The sequence below is a fragment of the Trichoderma aggressivum genome, assembly GCF_033847375.1.
Source record: "Trichoderma aggressivum f. europaeum strain CBS 100526 chromosome Unknown scaffold_009, whole genome shotgun sequence".
Lineage (NCBI taxonomy): Eukaryota > Fungi > Ascomycota > Sordariomycetes > Hypocreales > Hypocreaceae > Trichoderma > Trichoderma aggressivum.
The window spans coordinates 146,455-166,525 of NW_026946375.1; the positions used below are offsets into that span (position 1 = coordinate 146,455).

The 20,071-nt window shown below is 45.9% G+C and overlaps 5 protein-coding genes across 5 annotated transcripts; 1 reads left to right on the forward strand and 4 right to left on the reverse strand.

The window, feature by feature from the left end:
• Positions 1–3,183: 3,183 nt before the first annotated feature.
• Positions 3,184–3,931, reverse strand: Triagg1_3165 (uncharacterized protein; the record flags this gene model as incomplete). Its single annotated transcript, XM_062897427.1, has 4 exons — positions 3,184–3,301; positions 3,359–3,398; positions 3,445–3,767; positions 3,849–3,931. 4 exons carry the CDS (start codon positions 3,929–3,931, stop codon positions 3,184–3,186), a joined length of 564 nt encoding a protein of 187 aa, XP_062757689.1.
• A 799-nt stretch (positions 3,932–4,730) lies between these two features.
• On the reverse strand, positions 4,731–6,428 carry Triagg1_3166 (uncharacterized protein; the record flags this gene model as incomplete). Its single annotated transcript, XM_062897428.1, has 1 exon — positions 4,731–6,428. One exon carries the CDS (start codon positions 6,426–6,428, stop codon positions 4,731–4,733), a length of 1,698 nt encoding a protein of 565 aa, XP_062757690.1.
• Positions 6,429–8,190: 1,762 nt separating this feature from the next.
• On the forward strand, positions 8,191–12,633 carry Triagg1_3167 (uncharacterized protein; the record flags this gene model as incomplete). The annotated part of the gene is made up of 4 exons (XM_062897429.1): positions 8,191–8,196; positions 8,344–11,070; positions 11,138–12,445; positions 12,517–12,633. The coding sequence occupies 4 exons, from the start codon at positions 8,191–8,193 to the stop codon at positions 12,631–12,633; spliced, it is 4,158 nt and encodes a 1,385-aa protein (XP_062757691.1).
• Positions 12,634–13,521: 888 nt separating this feature from the next.
• Triagg1_3168 (uncharacterized protein) lies at positions 13,522–14,374 on the reverse strand (the record flags this gene model as incomplete). Its single annotated transcript, XM_062897430.1, has 3 exons — positions 13,522–13,660; positions 13,719–14,051; positions 14,133–14,374. 3 exons carry the CDS (start codon positions 14,372–14,374, stop codon positions 13,522–13,524), a joined length of 714 nt encoding a protein of 237 aa, XP_062757692.1.
• Positions 14,375–16,100: 1,726 nt separating this feature from the next.
• Triagg1_3169 (uncharacterized protein) lies at positions 16,101–17,495 on the reverse strand (the record flags this gene model as incomplete). Its single annotated transcript, XM_062897432.1, has 1 exon — positions 16,101–17,495. The coding sequence occupies one exon, from the start codon at positions 17,493–17,495 to the stop codon at positions 16,101–16,103; it is 1,395 nt and encodes a 464-aa protein (XP_062757693.1).
• Between the last annotated feature and the right edge of the window lie 2,576 nt (positions 17,496–20,071).

The window sequence follows — 20,071 nt, forward strand, 5'->3', positions numbered from 1 at the left end:
TGACCCATAACCAACGACTCTGCTTAAGACCACCTTCGGATGCCATGTGGGAGATCACGCACTCTGTCTTACGCGGAGCCATGATTTCTGACTGAGCTAACGCAGGAATTGACCCAAGTTGACGGGGCCAGGAGTTAGACGAAGAAGGAAGCTCGAACGGGTTGTCAAATGCGACTTGAGTGTAGGCTGTGTTTCTTGCAATAGGACTTGGAGATCATATCCTTGCAAGATTCGGGTGTCGGTCAACTAACTATGACACTCAATGTAAGCAACAGTAAAAGCGTATATTGCATTCTAGAAAACTAGGAGGAGCCGCTCTCACGTGGCCAGAGAAAGACTGACAGCTCAAGTTTCCAACACAACTTTAGCGCCCGACGCCGTCGCGCCACAGCCGATGTCACTAGGAATTGTCTCGGAACTAATTATAGGGGAAATAGATTGGATCTTGTGTGTTTTGGAGGATCGCCAACAGCAACCGCTGGTCGGGACAGGGATAGCGTCTGGCGGGTTTGCTTCGGCCCCGCCGCCAACTTCAGCTTATCCGCGGTCTTTTCCGTTTGTTCAACAGTATAGACTATTGTCACTCTTCTCAGTCGCACACTTACATGGATTGTACTCCCTATGTCTTATGTGGTTAGCCCTAAGCAGTACAGCTCGTTATGCCGAGCCCTGTAACGGCCTCATGCATCAGTGCAAACACTTGTCCGTGGGCGGGTGACCGTCGTACCGGGCTACCGAGGAATATAGCCTCGTTCAGCTGTGCTCTTCATATATAAAGCCTGGGCGCTATGTCAGCTTTCTCTCAATCATGTACCCTGACTATTCCACTCGGCACTTGCTCGACTCTCTGTCGCGTTGACCATTGCGCCACATAGTGCAGAACCAAATGCGCATGTTATATGCCAACTAGTCTGCAAATAATGGTACTTAATAGGACATGGAGCGCAGAATAGTTGCTTGTGAGGTTTCACATTTAATTAAAGTGACAGCAAGACATGTGTTACTTATTGACCTTGAGATTTAGTTTCGCCCGAAAACTATACTCGAGCAATTATCTCGCTCTCGAGGAGATATTCAAGCACCTCTGTCTTCCCAGGAAACAACTTCGTCGACCTTGGAGAATGGATGCTCCAAGATCGCAGCTTATTTCACCCGTCAAGCCCAGGGAAGATACCGCTCTCTTTGTTTCCAAGTCAGAAGAGCCCCATGACTTAGTTATCGTGTACAACAGTGGGGAAAGAAAGTGGGATATGCAGCAATATGGTCAGCACGAGCATGAAGCCTTTTCCGCAGTCACATCTATTCCACCGGGAGGCGCGGGGCAAATAGTCTTCATCCGGGGCTTCATCTCGCCGTCATGGGTGTCAGCAATCGGCAGCAAATATGGTATCGACCCGGAGTTCTTCAGGCGACACATGGACTTTCTCTCTGCGAGCATTGACAGACACGCGTACAGTACCCCATCTCTTCCTAGTTCTTCAAAGAACTTGTTTCGACTTTGCGTAAACACGCTCCTTCATCGCGACGATTTCGGCGGACAGGATCTTCAGTTACAGCGCTCGGAACAAGCTGCTGAACTTGCGACATATGAAATACAACAACTTGGCTCTACTCAAGTATGTTGCGGAGACTCGTTGGTGCGCGAGTATGCTACAGTATGTTCTTCATTCTCTGTGATTGAACAATGGATTTCACTCTATATTACCAAAACGGAGAGTGGCTGGGCTGGTAACACATGATACTACGTTTTATAAGAGAAGGGAAAACATGCACTGAAACGAAGTTATAGTTATTGCTTGGATGGACCAAGGTGTCTGACCCTTGGAGAAATCTCCTCCGGGACCGTGGACGAGCCATATTGAGTCGAAAGCCACGCCAATTCCCGTTCTTCAACATCATCCCAAGATGGCATTTCTAAAAACCACAAGCCGTCTCGATCTGGATGCAAATGTTTCAGCGCAGATACAAAAAAGTACGGCCATTCTGCCTTTACAATACGACTCACTGGTTGCGCTTGTCGATTTGGCCCGTCGAGCACCACAAGATCCGCTTTCTATGTGCATCCCATTATTTGCCCACGCCGCCTTTTCCGAAGTTCAGTTCTTGAACCTTATCAAGTCTAGAATACAAATCCAGATAAATACCATCGTTAAAGGGGCTTTGACAGATGTGCTGGGAACCCTTCAATACTTTTCCAATATTCTCACCCGTCATGCACAACAGCTGAAAGACAGTTCTCTTGTACTTAACAAGTTGGCCGAAAGAAGCAACCAAATATTTGGCAGAGCTAGAGCGGAAAGTCCATTGCCTCCGAGTCTAGGAGTTGGCACGCGGCGGCAGCCATCCGATTCTGACATAGTTAGAAGCTTCGGATCCGATGGTGGTTCTGACGGGACCTTTACAACAAGAGGCGTTCTAGAAGACTATGAAGAGCTTCGTATTCGTTGCATTGAGTTGTCCAAACTCTGTACCAGCGGCATAACTCTAGCAATTAACAAAGCCACGATTGAGGAGTCTCGAAAGGCTGTTGAGCAGTCAGAACGAGCCAAGAAGCTTACTATTCTTGCGACGCTCTTCATTCCCCTCAATTTTAGTTCCAGCCTGTTTGGTATGAATGTTGATCTGCTGGGGCAGAATGCAGTGAGATTTTGGTGGGTTTTTGTCTTGTGTGTTCCGATTACACTGTTCGATTATGTATTTTATCTTTGGGACTACCAATACCTGAAACGGTACTGGACGAGACTCTGGAAGTGTCTTTTATATGCTAGGGGAAGGAACATTGCTAGAGGAAGTGATAAAGATCCAACCTATGCGGTATGATCTTGTGATCTAATGAAGTAGATTGGTACTCGATACCCCAATGAGAGAGACTATATCCAACACTTTTGGGTATATTATGGGGTAGACAGTCGTAAGGGCCATTGGAGTATCGTATATATATGTAGCACTCTTTAGCTTGGGTTATTTTCTAGCTACTTGTAATGCCAGGTGATGAAGTGTAATCATAATCATTAAATTCGTTGCATTCTTTTAACCTATTAACAACCAAAGAGAGTATCATCAGCGAGCCCAAAAAGCAACAATTTCGTCAAAATCCTTGGTCGTCAAACTTTTTGCATCTCGATCCTCTTTTGTAATTTCCTTTCTCAAGCGACAGGCGACTCTAAGAGCAATAGAAGCCTTCTATGCCTTTCCTGTCCCTTCTAACAACTTTCCTTTGAGAAAAGTCGTGCGAGCAATCTCGTTCTTATGCGCTGTCGGATCTACGGACCAGATATCCAGCGCCCAGTTAATCATTGCACTAATACATGTTAGAAGGCAAAGAATCGCTGCTCAAATTGGATTCTGTGACACTTACATAGCTTCTTCGTTCTGACCCAAGCGGATGAAGTGCTCGCCTAGCTTGTGGAAGACATTTGCTGTATAGAAATCTCGTTCTCCTACTGTCGCAAGCATATGACGCCTCCCACTTATCTTGCGCGGCGCGAAGGTTGCCAAGTGCGTAGAGGATCAATCCAGTTCGAACAGATTCTCTATCGTCTTTCCCCAATGCCGCCTCTCTACCTGCTAGACTTTCCAGAAGAAGTGTATTGCATTCTTCAAGTTTGCCCTGCGCGAGGAGAGCCCAGCTTAGATTGGCCTCGCCCGATCTAGGAATGTAGTTGCCAAGAGCTTTACGCATGCGCAGCGCCTCTTTAAGAGCAGCTTCACCTTCTTCGTATCGTTTATCCTGGATGCGAGAGATGTCCAGCTCTGCGAGGTGGTTCCTATGCCAGGAATAAGAACAATGCTATAATTCATACGTTAGAAGAGGAACTGTGCTGGATCTGGTTGCTCATTTGTCCTACTCGACGCCATCCTGAAAGCTCTCATCTGGTTCCCCTAACACCTGCAAGCGGCCAGTCGTCGCGAAGCTCGTCGCCATAACCATCTTCTCGCCTAGCCAAGGGAGAAAAGCATTATTGAGAGTTTAATGCGATGATGAAAGGCGATGTAACCGTCAGAGAAGGACGCCTTTGTTGCCAGGCTCTGGATTTCGGAAGAGTAGAGACTTCAGTTGCCCGCACATCGACTGAGCCTCGTCTAGAGTCACGCACTGCGATATTATTAATATCCGCATGTTAATCCCGATGGGGCAAACGGCGAGATAACATATCTACAATCATCGTCTTACATTCCGTCGTAACCGTTCGCGTGTTTCCATAGTATTTTTCTAGTCCTATGATTGGTCCCAGAGAATGTACATTGAGCAAGCAACACCGTGAGTTTCTGGAGGATTCATGATTTTCGGTCTGTCATTCGCTATCACTCTGAAAACACATGCTCTTATACGATTCGTGCTGCTGTAGTAGGTTTGTTAAACACGGACACAAAGGCCAATGGAAAATGAAATATGCGCTTGGTTCACCTTCTCTAACAAGGGCAGTAAGCAGCTGTTGAAATGCATGTGGAAAGTACCACAGAAGAGATGGTAATTGCAGTTACAAAGACGCCGGTGGCCTCAGAGGAAAGTGAGTCTTCTATAATGCAATAGTAAGTCAAATTCTTGATATTAGGTGAATCTTCTCAGAGATGGCTTTGTTGGGATTCTACAGCAAATTAGTAAGTGAACCTTGTGGTAGTAGATAAATGGGAGAATGGTTGTTACATGCTTAAGTAAATATGCCAACGACGACGTTAAAATAGATATCTTCGATGTATATAGAGTCGAATTGCATCACCCAAAGGGTCTAAACTACTTTCACCGTAGCAAGCTCTTCATCCGCAAAGAGCTCACATTTCTCGGCCAGCCAGTAAGCATGGTGCCCGATGCCTATCCTCTCAAATGCGCCGTCAACAGAAGTAGACGGCTTCAGCACCAAAAACCAGGTTTCCGGTCCCATATTTGGCCTCGGGTTACCATTGTGGTCGTTCTTGTTGACGGGGGCAGTCCACGTAAACAGCACAAGGCAAATAAGCTTCTCATCGTGTTCCTCCATTGTCCATTTGCAGCAGTCATCTTCGTGCTGGCATGTACCATTCATCCAGCAGGCACTCTGCCGATCTTCAGAGAAGATTGTCAAGCTTCTCGGTCGGTCCAATTTCACCTTGTAGGAGTGCAGATTTGCGGATCTCACATACGCTTTGGCCATTCCGCCTTCGTCGAGCATCACAGCCAGCTTCACACGAGATACAAGGCCTGTCAAGATGGCCTCACCACTCACAACGTTACTTGTTTCCTCGTTTGCAACTTCCCTTAGGCATGTAACACTTTCCACCTTGACGCATTCTATAAGATAAGGGGTGTGCTTCCAAGTTTGTATCGGATCGTCGAATTTGTAAGTCACAGGCGCGTTAACAGATGCCCATGACCAACTTGGGATGCCTGATATCTCCGCTATGCCCTGATCCGCAATGGGTGATTTCACCATCCATGCAAGGTCATAGCGAAATTCTCTTCTCCATAGGCCCGCCAGATACTCTTCAGGGTGTTCATCCTCTTGGCTTTGCGGATCATCTGGAAGACCTTCACGGGCCAGCATAGCCAGCCCAGAGACAGCATTCAACTTATCCTTTCGGGGAATAAGATCGCGTTTTGTGTACTCCACTACAATATCTCTCCATCTTTTATATGGGTTTTGGGGATAGCCAGGGCAGCTCCGGCGATAGTCATATCTGTCGTACTTGTGCCAAGTGTGCCATGCTGGTTGCGGACGAGAGAGCACTACATCTGCTTTTAAGCGCTTCAACTTGAGATGTGTCCCTAAACACCCAAACTCAGAGGATTGAGGCTTCCACAGGATGTGACCGCACTCACATATTGTTCGACACAGACACTGCCAAATCATCTCGTTGCCGTTGAAACACAACCGACGGGCTGGTAGTAGACTTTCCTGGAGAGACCATCCTCGCTTATCGAGGGAGCTTCTTGATAAGTCTTCCTTACGCTCATTATTTATTCCAGAGTATGGTCTCACAAAAACCTCAAGAGGCGGTTCCTTTGGGTTGAGCGTAGTTTCAGCGGTAAAGCGACTCTGCCAGGCCGGGTGCGCAAACTTCTGAGGTCCTAGAAATCGTGACTTGCATGTGGCTGGTTCAAGAGCTGCAATTGAAAGCCGAGAATACAGATAGATGCGGTTTATTTCTGCTACATCCCCTCGCCAATCCACGGAATCATCGTGAATGATACACAAAGAGTCCACCCATAAGCTGCGAATTTTGAGACCGCGGCAGACTAGAATGGCGTCTTTTATACCAAGAGGTATCTTGGACCATGGAATGGATTCATAGTGCGCTTCCAAATTCTTTGCAGTTGTCCGCAAAACATCTTCAGTATCGGGTCCCCCGCAGTAGCTTAGACATGCGTATGGTGTCACTTCAGTGGGTTTATAGAGAAATGGGTTGATAGCGTCATCTTCGGAACCGACATCTATAAGCAGCTTAGGCATAAAATCTGTGTTTGGTAATTTGCATGCCTCATCGTGCTCAAGGCAGTGGGAGAGCCATTGGGATGCGCGATATAGAGCAGCCTTGGAAGATGAATCTGAGGTAATTTCTAATGCTTGAGCCCGAGGTCTTCGCAGGATATCAGTTGACTCAGACTTTGGATCCTCTGGTTCATAAAAAGGTTCATCTATATGATGATAGTTAGTACATATATAGTCAGAGGGAAGTAAATGCATAAGCAGGTTTGTGGGGCGACGAAGACGGCCTATGTGGATTACTCTTTGATCGGTGCAGCATCTGAAATGAGCCAACTGAGAACCTCCCTGAAAAGAGTTTGACAGAGTAAGTGCTCCATTTCTCGACACTCATCCAACATTTGCCGCTCTTGTCGGCTCTGGTCCAGCCAGGCTTGAAGTTGTACACAGCTTGGAGAAGTAGGTTGCATTCGACGCACTGCGTACTCTCTTTGATGAGAGTTTGCAACCTCAAATTGACTTCGACCTTCCCACTGATCATATACAACGCTTCGGCTGCGGATCGATGACGACCGAGCAGCGAATGGGGACATTGGTCATCGAAATGAACATCCGGCTCCCTAGAAGTAAACAAAAAGCAAAAAATTAAAACAAGTACCACTAAGTCGAAATTTCTCAAATCCAATTCTTCCATTGTAAGCAAATTGCGCTTCTGCTTGAGTCGGTCTACTCCGTACAACTCCTACGCTTCTATCCCTCTATATAAAGCTGCATGCATCTCATGTCCCACAATACTGCTGACGGCAGCCTAGCGATAAACCCCTCCAAGGATTGCGATGGACGGCTGTCATCCCCGCTCACTTGTCTGACATCAAACTGGCATTGCAGTCACAGCTACCGGACTAATGTCAGCTGGAATTAATATGTCACAATCTGCCTAATGAGTTAGAGACTGACCAATGAGTACACATTCCCATCTTCCGATCCCTGTCTCTTGGAAATCCAGCTGCCGCTCACCGCGATTTTGAATCTCATGGTTCAAACACGAGCCCGGGCTATACATACAGGTTCGGATCCTGGGACTCTCTATGCGGAACTAACGAGCCGCAATTCTCCGCAATGTCTGTTATTTCAGAAATGGCTGACGAGACGATTCCAACCAGCAAATGGACAATTCGCCTTCTCCACGCCGTCGGCACAGCGGCGATCAGCCGCCTCGGAGACACAGAGATATCTCTGCTGACACTTCCAACAGTATACTGCGGAGCTCCCTAGAAGGAGAATTACGTGCATTTCGCGAAAGTCACTATAGAAATAGAAACAAATTTGATGTTCCTTATGAAGAAGTGTCCATAACGGAGTATTCAGGGTCCTGGGAGCCCCATCACAGCACAGAATCTTATGACATTCGAAACGCTTCATCAGGCACACCACCACTGCCAGGTGGCGGTAATATTAGCGGGGGAAATGTCAACAGTAGACCCAGCTTTGTTGAAGGGATTGAAAATGACGGGAAAAAAGCCGAAGAAGTCGAAGACGCTGGCCTATCATACACAGTCACTCTCCCAAACAACAACGAACAAAGCTTGCCTCATCATACAAATCTCACAGACTCAAACTCAGCATGGAAAGTCGAAAAGAGCTACGATAAAAAGATTGGCACAACGCATCTCCAATCAATCTACTCAATAAAATATTCCATAGGCGAGATGGGACAAGAAAAGATTACGCTTTTTTGCCCGCAAGGCCCTATCAAGGACGATGAAGATTCCGCTCTGGTTCAAGCCAAATGGCTGTAAGTAGACATGCCGTCTCTCAAGCTCTCTTCAGAGAATTGACTCCTAGACTAGCCATGTTCAACGTTCTTCAATGAGCGTCAAAGTTTTGGAAGTAGGACGCCATGGCTCGTTATTCCTGATTTCTCTGGCTAATGATGATGCAGAAACTCGTCATGGATTGCCCAATAATCAATGGAGATATTCGGAGAGTTGCCATTTTACTACTTGAAGCTGTCGAAAGGTCATTTCTTCGAGAAGCAGAAAATGGAGCATACATCGAGCCAGGCTCAGTTGTGCGTTTCACTGGCACCCGTCACATGCCTCACGAGTCGCACAATATTGTGGTCACAGAACCTGTCATCTTTATTGCGTTCCCATTTGCGGAGTTGGCGCCTTCCAGAAATACCCACGGGTCTCGTGAAAGAGATGAATACTATCCTCGAACTCTCCTTCAGAATCTTTACGGATTTGACATCGTCACAAGCAGAGGCAAGCATCAAGTTATACACAAGATGCCGGTGGGCAGTCAACCAAATGATACCTTATATGTCAATCAATTGTGGTGTCTTGTTATAGGATCAGATATCCTGATAACCCTTTCAGACCGACCAACGGACGATTTGCTTGGTGGCTCGATTGAAAAACGTACCGACTATTTCAAGCAACCCTTAAGAGTTGAGGTTATCGATACAAACGGCTCGCAGCATAGCATGAGTATATCGTCAAAGACGCCATGGGTAGATCTCTTTCGACATGTGATATTTACTGTTCACGGTAATCTCATGAGTATTATGGACTATGAGCTAGTGGACGAGGCAGACGAAGTAATAACGGCAGAAAGATGGGTTGAAATCGCAAAAGCAACGAAGCCATCGCTACTTAGATTTTATCTTACCGAGCGAAAGACCCCAGCATCGCGCTCATCGAGTGTTTCCAGTCGAATCAGCAGCCGTTCGGGTATAAAACGACTTTTATTACTTGATTACGCACATGGCAACTATCGCCACGGATCAAAAGGCAGTACATCACGCCGTTCTGAGGATAGGTATGATGGAGATTCGTCTTCTGGCGAAAGAAGAGCGGTATCGAAAAGAACTTCGACGCCAAGACCGCCTAGACATCCAAGGTCTCCCATCAACACTCGATGGTACAGCGAGCCTGCCGAGATCAAAGATCAAGAGTCCGGAATACAAGCAGAAATTTACTCAAAACCTGAAAATAAAAGCCTCCCCACAAGAATCAAGCTTGACAGCAACGACGAAAATTATTTAGATCCTGAACAGGCAACTGCATCGATAAACGATTCTGCAGATGTGGGTATTGAAGCAAAAGAATCTCACCAAAACAAGGCCTCTTCATCCAATACATTCACACCAAAACGCCAGCAGTCGCCATCATCAGATTCTGTTGATGAGGACATCCGCCATATGCGGTCTTTGTCAAAGCATGATTCCTCAATATACGAGCATACAGCTACTATAAGCGACATTGAAGACAAGAAAGAAGTAGCCACACATCTTGAAGATCATTATTTCTACCTCGGTGATGACGACAAAAACAAGGTACCCGAAGAAGAGGCCGCAGACGTATTATTGCTCAAAGATACAATCAGCTCGACTAAGGATCCCAACATGCAAAAGGGAGATGATAAGTTACGTGAACACAAAAGGATACCCGGCAGTCAAATAAATAGACCAGCAACAGCGTATCAAAAGGTTCAGATAGAAGATGGATCTGAGTCTTCTGATGAGGACAAAATCGATAGACACTCATACGATGACACAACTCAGGCTATTTTACGGGATACGGCTTCCGAGCTCAACTTAGATGATGACTTGGTGCTACAGAGCCAGAGAGACCGTTTCTATCCGCCCATCCCGCATAAGTTCGGCAATCGGGAAAACACTTCAGAGAAATGGCATTCTCCCAGAAATAGTGCCAGCTTTCCACAGAGCGATTCATACAAGGGGCTTCGCTCACGATCTCGGTCTCTCTCAAGCTCCACAGATAATTCCTTCTATTCGCGTGGAAGAACTCGTACACGGAAAAGACGACCTTGGAAGCGGGACAGTCCAAATTTGGTCCGCGATTCATCTTCGAGACCAGGGGTCCGGTTTCACCCCCAAATAGAATACTCTGACTACCACGAAAATGCAGAGATGTCTCCTTATGGGAGTTCAAATGCCACTAAAGTGGAAACACTACCCGTACAAACAGCTGTACCATTCTTCTTCTGGAAGCAAAGCAGTGTGACAGGTACATTCTCATCCCACGACAATCCAGAGCAGGCCCTGATTAAGCTTCTTGATCAAATTGATGAGCGGATATCCGATGATCCTATTAGCAAGTACTATTCGAAAGTCCCAGAATTGACTATGGATGATGTATTATCGAGACAGGAGCCACTTCATGAGCCAGTTTTGGAAAAGGACTCGGGCATCGATCAGGATGAATCTAACCAACCAAATAGGCTGAGTGCCCAAGAAACAGTGGATTTGAGGACAGCCAACATATTAAAACTCCGTTCACCTACAGATCAAGCTGAAGCGCCGGATAAAGGGAGCGAAGAGAACAATACTGAACCTCTGAAAGCGCTTGACACAAGTATGGAGAACGATCCGACAAACGCTGAAGCTCAGGGAAGCGATACTAAGCCCACACCTCACAATGCATTCAATTCAACAAACAGCTCACCAGGCCGACATTCGAATGGAGAAATAAAACTTTACCGAACGCAGGCTCTTGGTCTTATAAGCCACGACAAAGCACTCGTTAAACAACTGGTTGGCATGAGCCAGCAGATTGCATGGTCATTCATACCAAACACGGGCGGCTCCAGGATACATACTTTGATGAAACGACTTTGGGGCTGCGTAGATATCATGTGCCTGGTGAGCAATTCCCATCTTCAATCTCTATTACAGTTTACCAATACTGATGCCATTTGATGGACGGCAGCAACTTCTCTGGGAAGAGAGTCAAAGAGGACACGATTCCGAGTGCACATACATCATACGTAATTTCTCGAGCCAAGTCAAGAAAACTGATCACAAAAGACGAAAGCCAATCTCAGGGAAGATACACTATTTGATGTGTGGGGATTGCAAGGCCGCAAAGCCCTACCAATCAGCTAAAGATGCCCTGGACCATTTGCACGAAAAACACATTGACTGCCAGCATGGCGGTTCCGAGCGGCCATATGATGACCCTTGCTATGTATGGCTGCATCGCATTTGGCACGATGGTTACCCAATGCGAAGTTCACGAGACGGGCTCTTGGGGATCGTGGAGGATTTCATTGAGGAGCTCTCTTATATCAGCGACTACGTGAGAGAATTGCACAATATGACGGCGAGAGATTCTTCAACAAACGACGCAGTATCAACGCCTCCTCTATCCGGCAATATTACTCACGCATTTCAACAAATTGTCAAAATGTTCGTCTTTCGCTCCAAACAATTGTCTCTTGTCAATCGGCGGCGAGACTTGGTCAGCGGAAGTTCACTGGAGAATTTTCCGTTGATTCAACGCATTGATCGGAAGATTGAAGAACTTTTGTCCCTAGAAATGGATGCAAACGAACGCATCGTAGATCTTTTAGAAAGCGCCAAGAAAGACATATTCCTATCTGGTATTGGGTCTCATTCGGAGATACTCGAGGCTGAGAGTGTCCGAGTCCAATTTCTCGCCTTGGCATTCATGTCAGGGATTCAACGGCCTCTGCTGCAGCCATCTTTTATGGGTCGTTCCTATGTAAAGGATACTCTTTTGCAGCTGTATAAAGAATACACTTCTCGGCTTCATTTCCAAGCTAATAACCGGCCTCGGAAACGGGTTTTCTTGGATATTCATGGCCTCGAGGAAGAGCTTCAAGCGTTGGATAAGTTGGTCGACAGCCAAGAAAGCTGTTTGTATAATGTTTTGACTGTTATCGATCCTCTCACTTCTCGATACACCACAGAGACGCGACTCCGAGAATTTCGAGCAGAGGTCCAATACGGCAATGTGCAATTACACCAACTGATAGAAAGACGGCGAGAAATCGACAATTTGGCGACAAGACTGTGGATTTTGAAGGATCAGGTGAAGCAGACGATTGAGATCATGGAAGAAGATCATGGAAAGGCAATCCGAGTTTTTACTGTCGTTACTCTATTTTTCCTGCCGTTGTCATTTGTGTCAAGCTTCCTCGGCATGAACACGGTAGACGTGAGAGACTCAAATTGGAACCAGCAGATCTTTTGGATCACCGGAATACCAATGACAGTAATAGTTCTGTCTCTTGCATGGATTTATGGCTACAAAAGCGAAGAAATCCGTGACTGGATGATTTACAGATTGCAAGATCGGGGTCATCAATATTTGCCGTCAACATTTCACAGTATGAACAGTCGAACATCGCTCGAGACACGATGGAAAGAATGGAACCCAGCGACAGCGGCGAAGCAAAATAGAACGGATAGACAGGACTTTAAGACTCTGATAAGAAGCAAAGTCAGGAACGTATCTGGCTGGCAGAGCAGCAATGACGAACATTCAAGAGGACTTAATGGGTCCGACGAGAGATTTGTGATGAGAAGACGAAACACGGAAGATAGTTTGGCACCAATGAGACGTTAATGGATTCATGAATACCCGACGGAAGTGAAATGGCGGGCGAGAGTCTACAACTAGCACCTCCAATGGGAATGCGATGGTTCTCGCACTCAGTCGGCAACTAGGAACAGGAACGTTACAGAATCATTATAATATCCATTGAAGACATAGCAACTTAAAAATCTCTTATTCGCCATTATCTGTAATAAAAGTGAACGACTAAGCAAAACCGTTGTCCTTCTGGCAACGATGAGATGGCACAAATCGACGGCTCGGATAGAGGTCGAGGCAAATTTATGGATACATGAACGACGAGGCCGTACGACAGATATCGCGAGACATAGTGATGGCCACAATCAGGACTGTGCATAATGAACAACCGCCTGCGCGCAAAGGCAGTTCAACAGGCCCAGCTGACAAGGGACCAGTTAGTCGACACGCCGAATTCCATGAACGATATGGAGAAGGGTTCAAGTTAACATCTACGAAATGAACATGTTCCACATTTTGTGTTTTTCTTTAATTGTTTCAGTCGATTCCAAGACACTCTAAGGAATAAGTGTGTAGGGCGGAGATAGAGTTGCATGAACGTGGTGTTGACCATTTATAGCTTTGACCATTCTAATAGTAAGTTATCAACGTCGTGATTCGTAATGTAGTCTATAATTGCTTCGCTACCTCTCCTTGCAGATGCGTTCTCGCTGTTCAAACGGTCCAAGCGCTTATCAACGTCTATTCGATGCACATCAAGCCATTGGCTTCAAAGCATACATCCGCACAGGGAGAAGCCTCATAGTCCCGTTCTCGGGAAGCCCTCTCTGCAGCTCCGTTGCAACAATCTTCAAGTTGGCCTGTTCAAAGATGCTCCGAAACTTGGTATCCTCTCTGCTAGCATATTAGCCACTCGGTTCAACACGTTTCCCCCTCCCCTTGGAGACCTCACCTGGTGACACTGCTGTCCTCTTCGTCAAAAACATCATATCCCTTTGTGCTCATGTTTTCTTTCAGAACGATAATTCCATCTGGGTTCAGGACCTCTTGACACCGGCCAAGAAATTCCACCAGCTGTATGTCAGTCAAGTGGCCTACACACCACTGCACCCAAACCAGGTCATACCGCACGTCTTCGGTCGGCCGCCAGTCTTGTAGACCAACATTGAAGACAGTTCGTACCCCAGGCTTGCTCCGGAGCGCCGCTGTGAACTTGGCCACGGGCTCAACGACATCAACCTGCTCGGCTATGGGTAGCAGGAGGCCTTCTGTTACTCTCCCGATGCTACAGAGCTCACATCATGTTATGTTAGCCATCAGTTGTATCGTCCACTTATATACGAGTACACATATGCGAGACACTGACCCTGCTCCACCCTCCAGTGCATTGATCACCTTGTGCCGACCATTCTTGCTGCCGATGCCCAACTTGGCTAAAAATGTCCGTGAGCCCTGGAGGTCCGTCCTCAAGATGCCGTAGAATCCCTGTACTGCAGGGATGCCGCCTAGCATGCCATTGACATCAGCACCGACGCCCTCCCAGTATTTTAGGCCATCTTCCTTGCTGATAAAGCTGTCGGCAGGTGTTGAATCGTCTGGGTTTGACATTTGGAGGCTGTTGTTGGTCGATTGAATGGTCAGCTGCCCAACGACTATGTACTCTTGAGGAAAAGCTCACAATCGCAATACCACGCGGCAAAACTGAGGAATGCTTTGAAAAAAACACGCACAGAGACCAAAACAGCCGAAAGTCCTCTGTCAGGATTTTTTAACAAGGCTGGATATCCCCTGTGATCAATATTTGCTTGCTCGTCGTCGGGCTGTAACTTGAAGTTTTCGCTCTCACTAAGCCACAAATTACATACATGTATACAGATGACTAATTATATCATCACGTGCATAGCCTTTTATCTATAGCCAAATGGAAACAAAAAGAGAATTCTTGTTTCTTACTCTTTATTATTCTATAGATGTTTGGCTATTTAAATAATAGCAGAGGTTTAAAAACCAATAACTCCATTCTAGAAATAATCTAATGCTCGTTGACCTAGCAGGTCACTTAACTACATTTACCTATGCATACTTCAAGACATCACAACCATTGAAAATTTAGACCAGAAACTCTATGTCACATTCACGTTACTGAACTGTAGTTTTGCCGTATTCCAGAGGGGAAAGATATTGAAATGACTCCAGCCGGTCAGATTCAGCCAAAAGCACTATATTTAACAGGTTTTGGCTTTACAATCTTATATAGAACCAATCGTCTCCCGTATGTATGTCATTTTGAGGCAACAATACAGGCGCGTTACCTGTATTTGATGTCCACGTGGGTCGCCTGGCTTAGTACATGCAAGTGCATCCAGAGATCACAACAGCCGCATTTCACAAATTGCCATTACTGATGCGCCAAACTATGTTCGAGGTTGATCTTTTTCAGAAAGACAAAGGGGTGCTTTTTCCCCGATATAAATTACGCTGTTTTCCCCCTACCTAGCAAACACATCGGCTTCACCTGCCCCCAGATTCATCAAGAGGTCGGTATAGGAAAGAATACGAGTTTTTGGGAGATGAAGTGAATTTGGTCCCCTTTAAGTGGGTTGGTGCATTGAGCAGTCGCTATTTGAAATAATTTTGAGGCATCATTACTTTATTTCACTACGAAGCTTTACACTTACTTCCAAATGGGAACATTACAATACCAACCGGTGTCTAAGCGTCAATTTGAGTGAACTTCATAAAATTCTGGAGATTGATTGGATTTACGTTATGGGGTAAGAGACGGATCGAGGCCATGAAAGCTCCAAACTAATTAATTCATGGGGCTGCAGACAGGTTGCATTGAGGGTGAAGCTATCACGCGAGGATGGTAGGGGCAACCCTTTGGATTATGAAATAAAATAAATGAATTGCTTGGATTACATACCTGCTAGTTTAGAAGAGACATTGAGTCTCGGGGAGATACAAATTATTACTTTAACAAAAGCAAAAGCCCTTATGCCAGTAACTCAAAACAACAGCGAAAAAAACCATAGGCTCGTCTTTTATAACGGTCTTCTCTTCAGATGAAAGTTTTGAATAAAACCAAACTTTATTGTGTTATAAATAGGCAAGGTTGATTGAGGCCTTGACCTACAGAGTGTCTCTGTGCACGCGCATAGGAACTGATGATGTTGAGGAATTTTAATCTACATATTGTGAATAATTCTTTCAGAATACTTCGGCGACACAAGAGGGTTACAAAATATTCTGATTTTCTTCAATTATATCTTTCCATCCTCTTCAAGCCCCACTTCTTAAGATCGAAGCAATTACTCTATGCCACTATTTCGCCTTAGGAGGCTGCTAAGGATACTCGCTGCTTCCTCTTAGGTGTGAGAGGAAGTTCTGTAAGCTGGCCTTCTCCGAGCTTCTCTCCATCATCCGATAACTCCACAATTTTCTCTCGAATAGTCACTTTGGGTTTTCTATCCATATCTTGCTCTTGAGCAACCGTTAATGGCATTCCTTCTGAGATAATCTCAAGGGACGACCCAGCCTCTGCATCCTCTTTTTGGACCGCACGCCCACCTTTCGATAATGCCGATAGGTTCAAATGGCACATCGGGCCAACTATTTCATATGCCTCAGCAGAGAGCTTCCATTCCCCATCCTTTTTAACGTACGCTGGCATCTGGACAAATGCTTCTATAGTTGTAACAGTCTCGAATATCTTGTCTCTAGGGGCCTCGAACCATTCTCTGTGACCCCCACCACATTTTTCACAAGCTTGAACCAAGATATTATCATGAAACAATCGCGTTTGGATGATTTTTTCAGCCTGTCGTGCTCCACGAAATTTCGATTCGGTTTCGTGAATGATCTTCGTGTCGGTTCCATAGCAGTTTTTGGGGTGCTTCAATCTCTGGTCTGCGCCTATGGTCGAGAATCCGATCTTGTATAAGCCAGGGATATTCATATGCTCAAGTATATAGACAGTGCCTTCTTTCATCATTCCCTCCTTTGGATGGCTGTTGATCACTTGAAACACTGTCGCGTGGTCTCGTATTGATATTTGGCGTCTTGGAGCACCAATATCTCCAAGACCACGAATTTTGGTTCCTGCCTTTGGACCGCCCTTGGGAGGATTCATTTTCTTATCGATCTTTGAAGTGTCTGGTGAGATAAGAATCTCTTTGGTGACAACTTTCTCATGTTTCTCCCAGATACCTTCCGAGTCACAGTCTGAAACTGGTTCGTCGTAAATGGGTCCACCAGAAAGAGAAGTTTTGGCCAGTAGATCACTGATTTCCGATAAAGATGTTGAAAGAACATATTCAGACGATGAGAGTGGAGAGGGAGATGCAGAAGCTGATGCTGATAGGGACATCGGTGGCGAACTAGAAGCGGCCGTTGTCTGTTGCTCTGCCCATTCACGAAAAGACTCGAGAGCGACTTCGACATGGCGCTTGCAGTGCGTGTAGGTGATGAAAACCTCTAGTTTCTCATATAAAATATCCGTTTCAGGACACTTCGTCATATTCTTGAACTCGACAAACAACGCCTCGACTTCTGCGTGCTGGTCTTTAAGCCACCCGTTGTTTTGACACCGACGTGAACCGTCTTTAAGCAAAGCGCGACACTGAAGCGGTTTAGAACCATCATGGTGGTTCGTAAACTCATCGAGACTTGCCTGTATATAGGCAAGCTCTTCAAAGATGGGATCTTGAATAGAGTTGGTAGTAGCCATATTGCAATGTCGAATTTTTAAATGGTAAAGGGCAGCGTTGTTTGACATCAATAAGGTCTCAAGAGCAGCATGAATGAGTATATATATATTGAACAGAAATACCTAGTGTGGGCAAACCTAGACGCATAGGTGTTATTTAACCGGCATAATGTGCGCCGATTGCACCGCCATCTTGATGAGCCTTGTACGCCGGTCACCGGTTTAGACACAAGGTAATACGCTTTTCACTCAGTATGAGGAATCAAGATGCAACTAATCCAAATGGGAAACTAGTTTGAAGGATCGTAATTATGTTTGATCGCCTTGAGTTAAGACTGTTCGGCGTGGCCGCGTGATACACAGGCGACAAGAGATACGGCCTAGGCTCGTATAAGAACAGAAGTACATATACATATACCTTTTTTTTGGAAGACAAACTGAACCTTTTATGAAGTACGATGGTTTTTCTTAGTTGTTTTGTCCATATCAAGTCGATGGAGAGATTTCTACAGATTGCGTGCTACCAGCGTTGTCCTCCACCACTGTCAAAACACATATCAGGATAGCGTCGCCAGTAATTCCCTATATTCTCGAATTCGAGGCTCCAAGTACCCCAAATTAGATCTATGACACTTCCGTGAGAACTTTCCACGTTCTGAGGGCTCCAGCTCGAGCTATCAAACTTTCCCTCAGATCACAGATCTCGCGAGTCATTGCAGTCTAAGAACGCCCATTTGTCACAAGTATATGTACTTTCGCGAGGGCCAACTGCGTCTTTGAAGTACACCGATCGGCCAAAATCCGTCCCCAGAAATAGATGGCCCAAGTCTCTCGAATGACCTCTTCTGAAACTTGGAAAGATGTTGTTGGTTCTGCGTCTTCAACAACAACCCAAACAGGACAAGACTTGCACTAGGCGAGGCGCACTGCTACCAGGTTGATGAACTTGGCCAATAAAGGCTCGACAATATATTAGCGTTCCGCCCGCCCGGCACGGCCCATTCCCAAACCACGAGGAGTTTGGGGGCTGTAAATCATTGTTCAGAATCCGGAGGCTGGAGCCTGACCCCTCGCTTGGATCCGTCGGACGGTGCGGGCGATGCTAACGCCGGGTATCTTACTCATGAATCCGCGATCAGTCTATCCGTCTCTAGTCGAACACGGTCCGCGACGGTTGCAGCACATGGGATAAATTGCGCCCCTTTAATGAACTGAGGGCTCTTTGTTTTGGAGAAGGGTGGATCTAACTACACTAAATGAAGGATACGACATCGACATCTGAGGCACCAAGGTTGTTTGTCCCGGGATGCCGAGCCTACAGAGGTTCTTTCAAGGGAACTATTGGCTTCCAAAGTTCCCCACTTGTTCTCAGCAGGAAGATATGAGGTTCATCCACACCAGAGCAATCGTATTATCCACCATTCACATTTCAACAAGATAACCGACGAGACGGCTGAGAAGCGGGGATAGGAGACATTCTACTGGCATGTGACCGTCCATTGCGGCATCTTTCGGTTTAGTAGGGGCTCAAACTGATGTGGCATCTTTTGATCAGATGAATCCTTCTCCCCTTAATTAGGAGACATTGTTTGAGATACTGGTTTTCACATGCACGGAATAAACATGCGCTGAACACGTAGCACTTGACCAGGGGATAGGAAGCAGGTTAGATGTGAGAGTTGTAGCTTACTTTCAGGTGGAAGCTTGCCCAAATCGGGAAGTAAAGCGATATAATCTTTTACGATGTAAAACTACTCTATGAAGATGATCGGGTATCCCTTTCAAAGTTGGTCAGATCATAAATTAACCCGTTTTGATCACATATAGCTTTTCATTCTAGGTTAGGTCTTAGACCAACCGCGGATCATGTACCTTCGACCAGGTTCTCGGTTTAATACTCATAAATCTGGAGAGCTATTACAAGGAAAACTTTTCTGCTGTGAAGAAGATATAAAAGTCAGACGACCATTTTCTGCACTGCCATTAGCCATCACAAATGTTCCGATTAGAAGCACCGGCGTACTAATCACGGACGCTGTTGCAGGCATGGCCCCATCAAACGTAGTGCAGCCGCAGTCACCAAATACGCAGAATGCCCTGCCCAAAGGCCGTGAAGTTACAAAGATGTCTTTTGGGCTAGTTTGATGCCAAAATGCGGTTTAAAAAATAGATCCATCAGGATATGCAAAGAACCTCGGAGAGTAGCTGTCTACTTCTTCAACGTCCCTCCTGTGTTAGTAACCCACAAAGCCTCCATTTGGCGCTATTGTGTGCCCGGTGAGAGACCTTTGCTCTCTCTCGGACGATCCGCCCTGTATTAGAATTAGCCAAGTCAGTTCGTCACTTCTACCAAATATTCTTCCGCTAGCATTTTCTTTTCTGTCAGACGCCATCTCCAAATTTATTGTCTCCTCCGTTGCAGAAGGGTTTGGAAAGAACACTGGACTTGCGACTCTCTTGGAAAGTAATGATTGGAAGCTGAACTTGTATTTTCAACTAAAGAGACGCGATGTCAACCCAGACGCCTTCACTGCGCGGCATGAGTATTCATAGCTTATAAGAATGCCTACAAAGGTTGAGCTGCGCAAGTCAAAGTG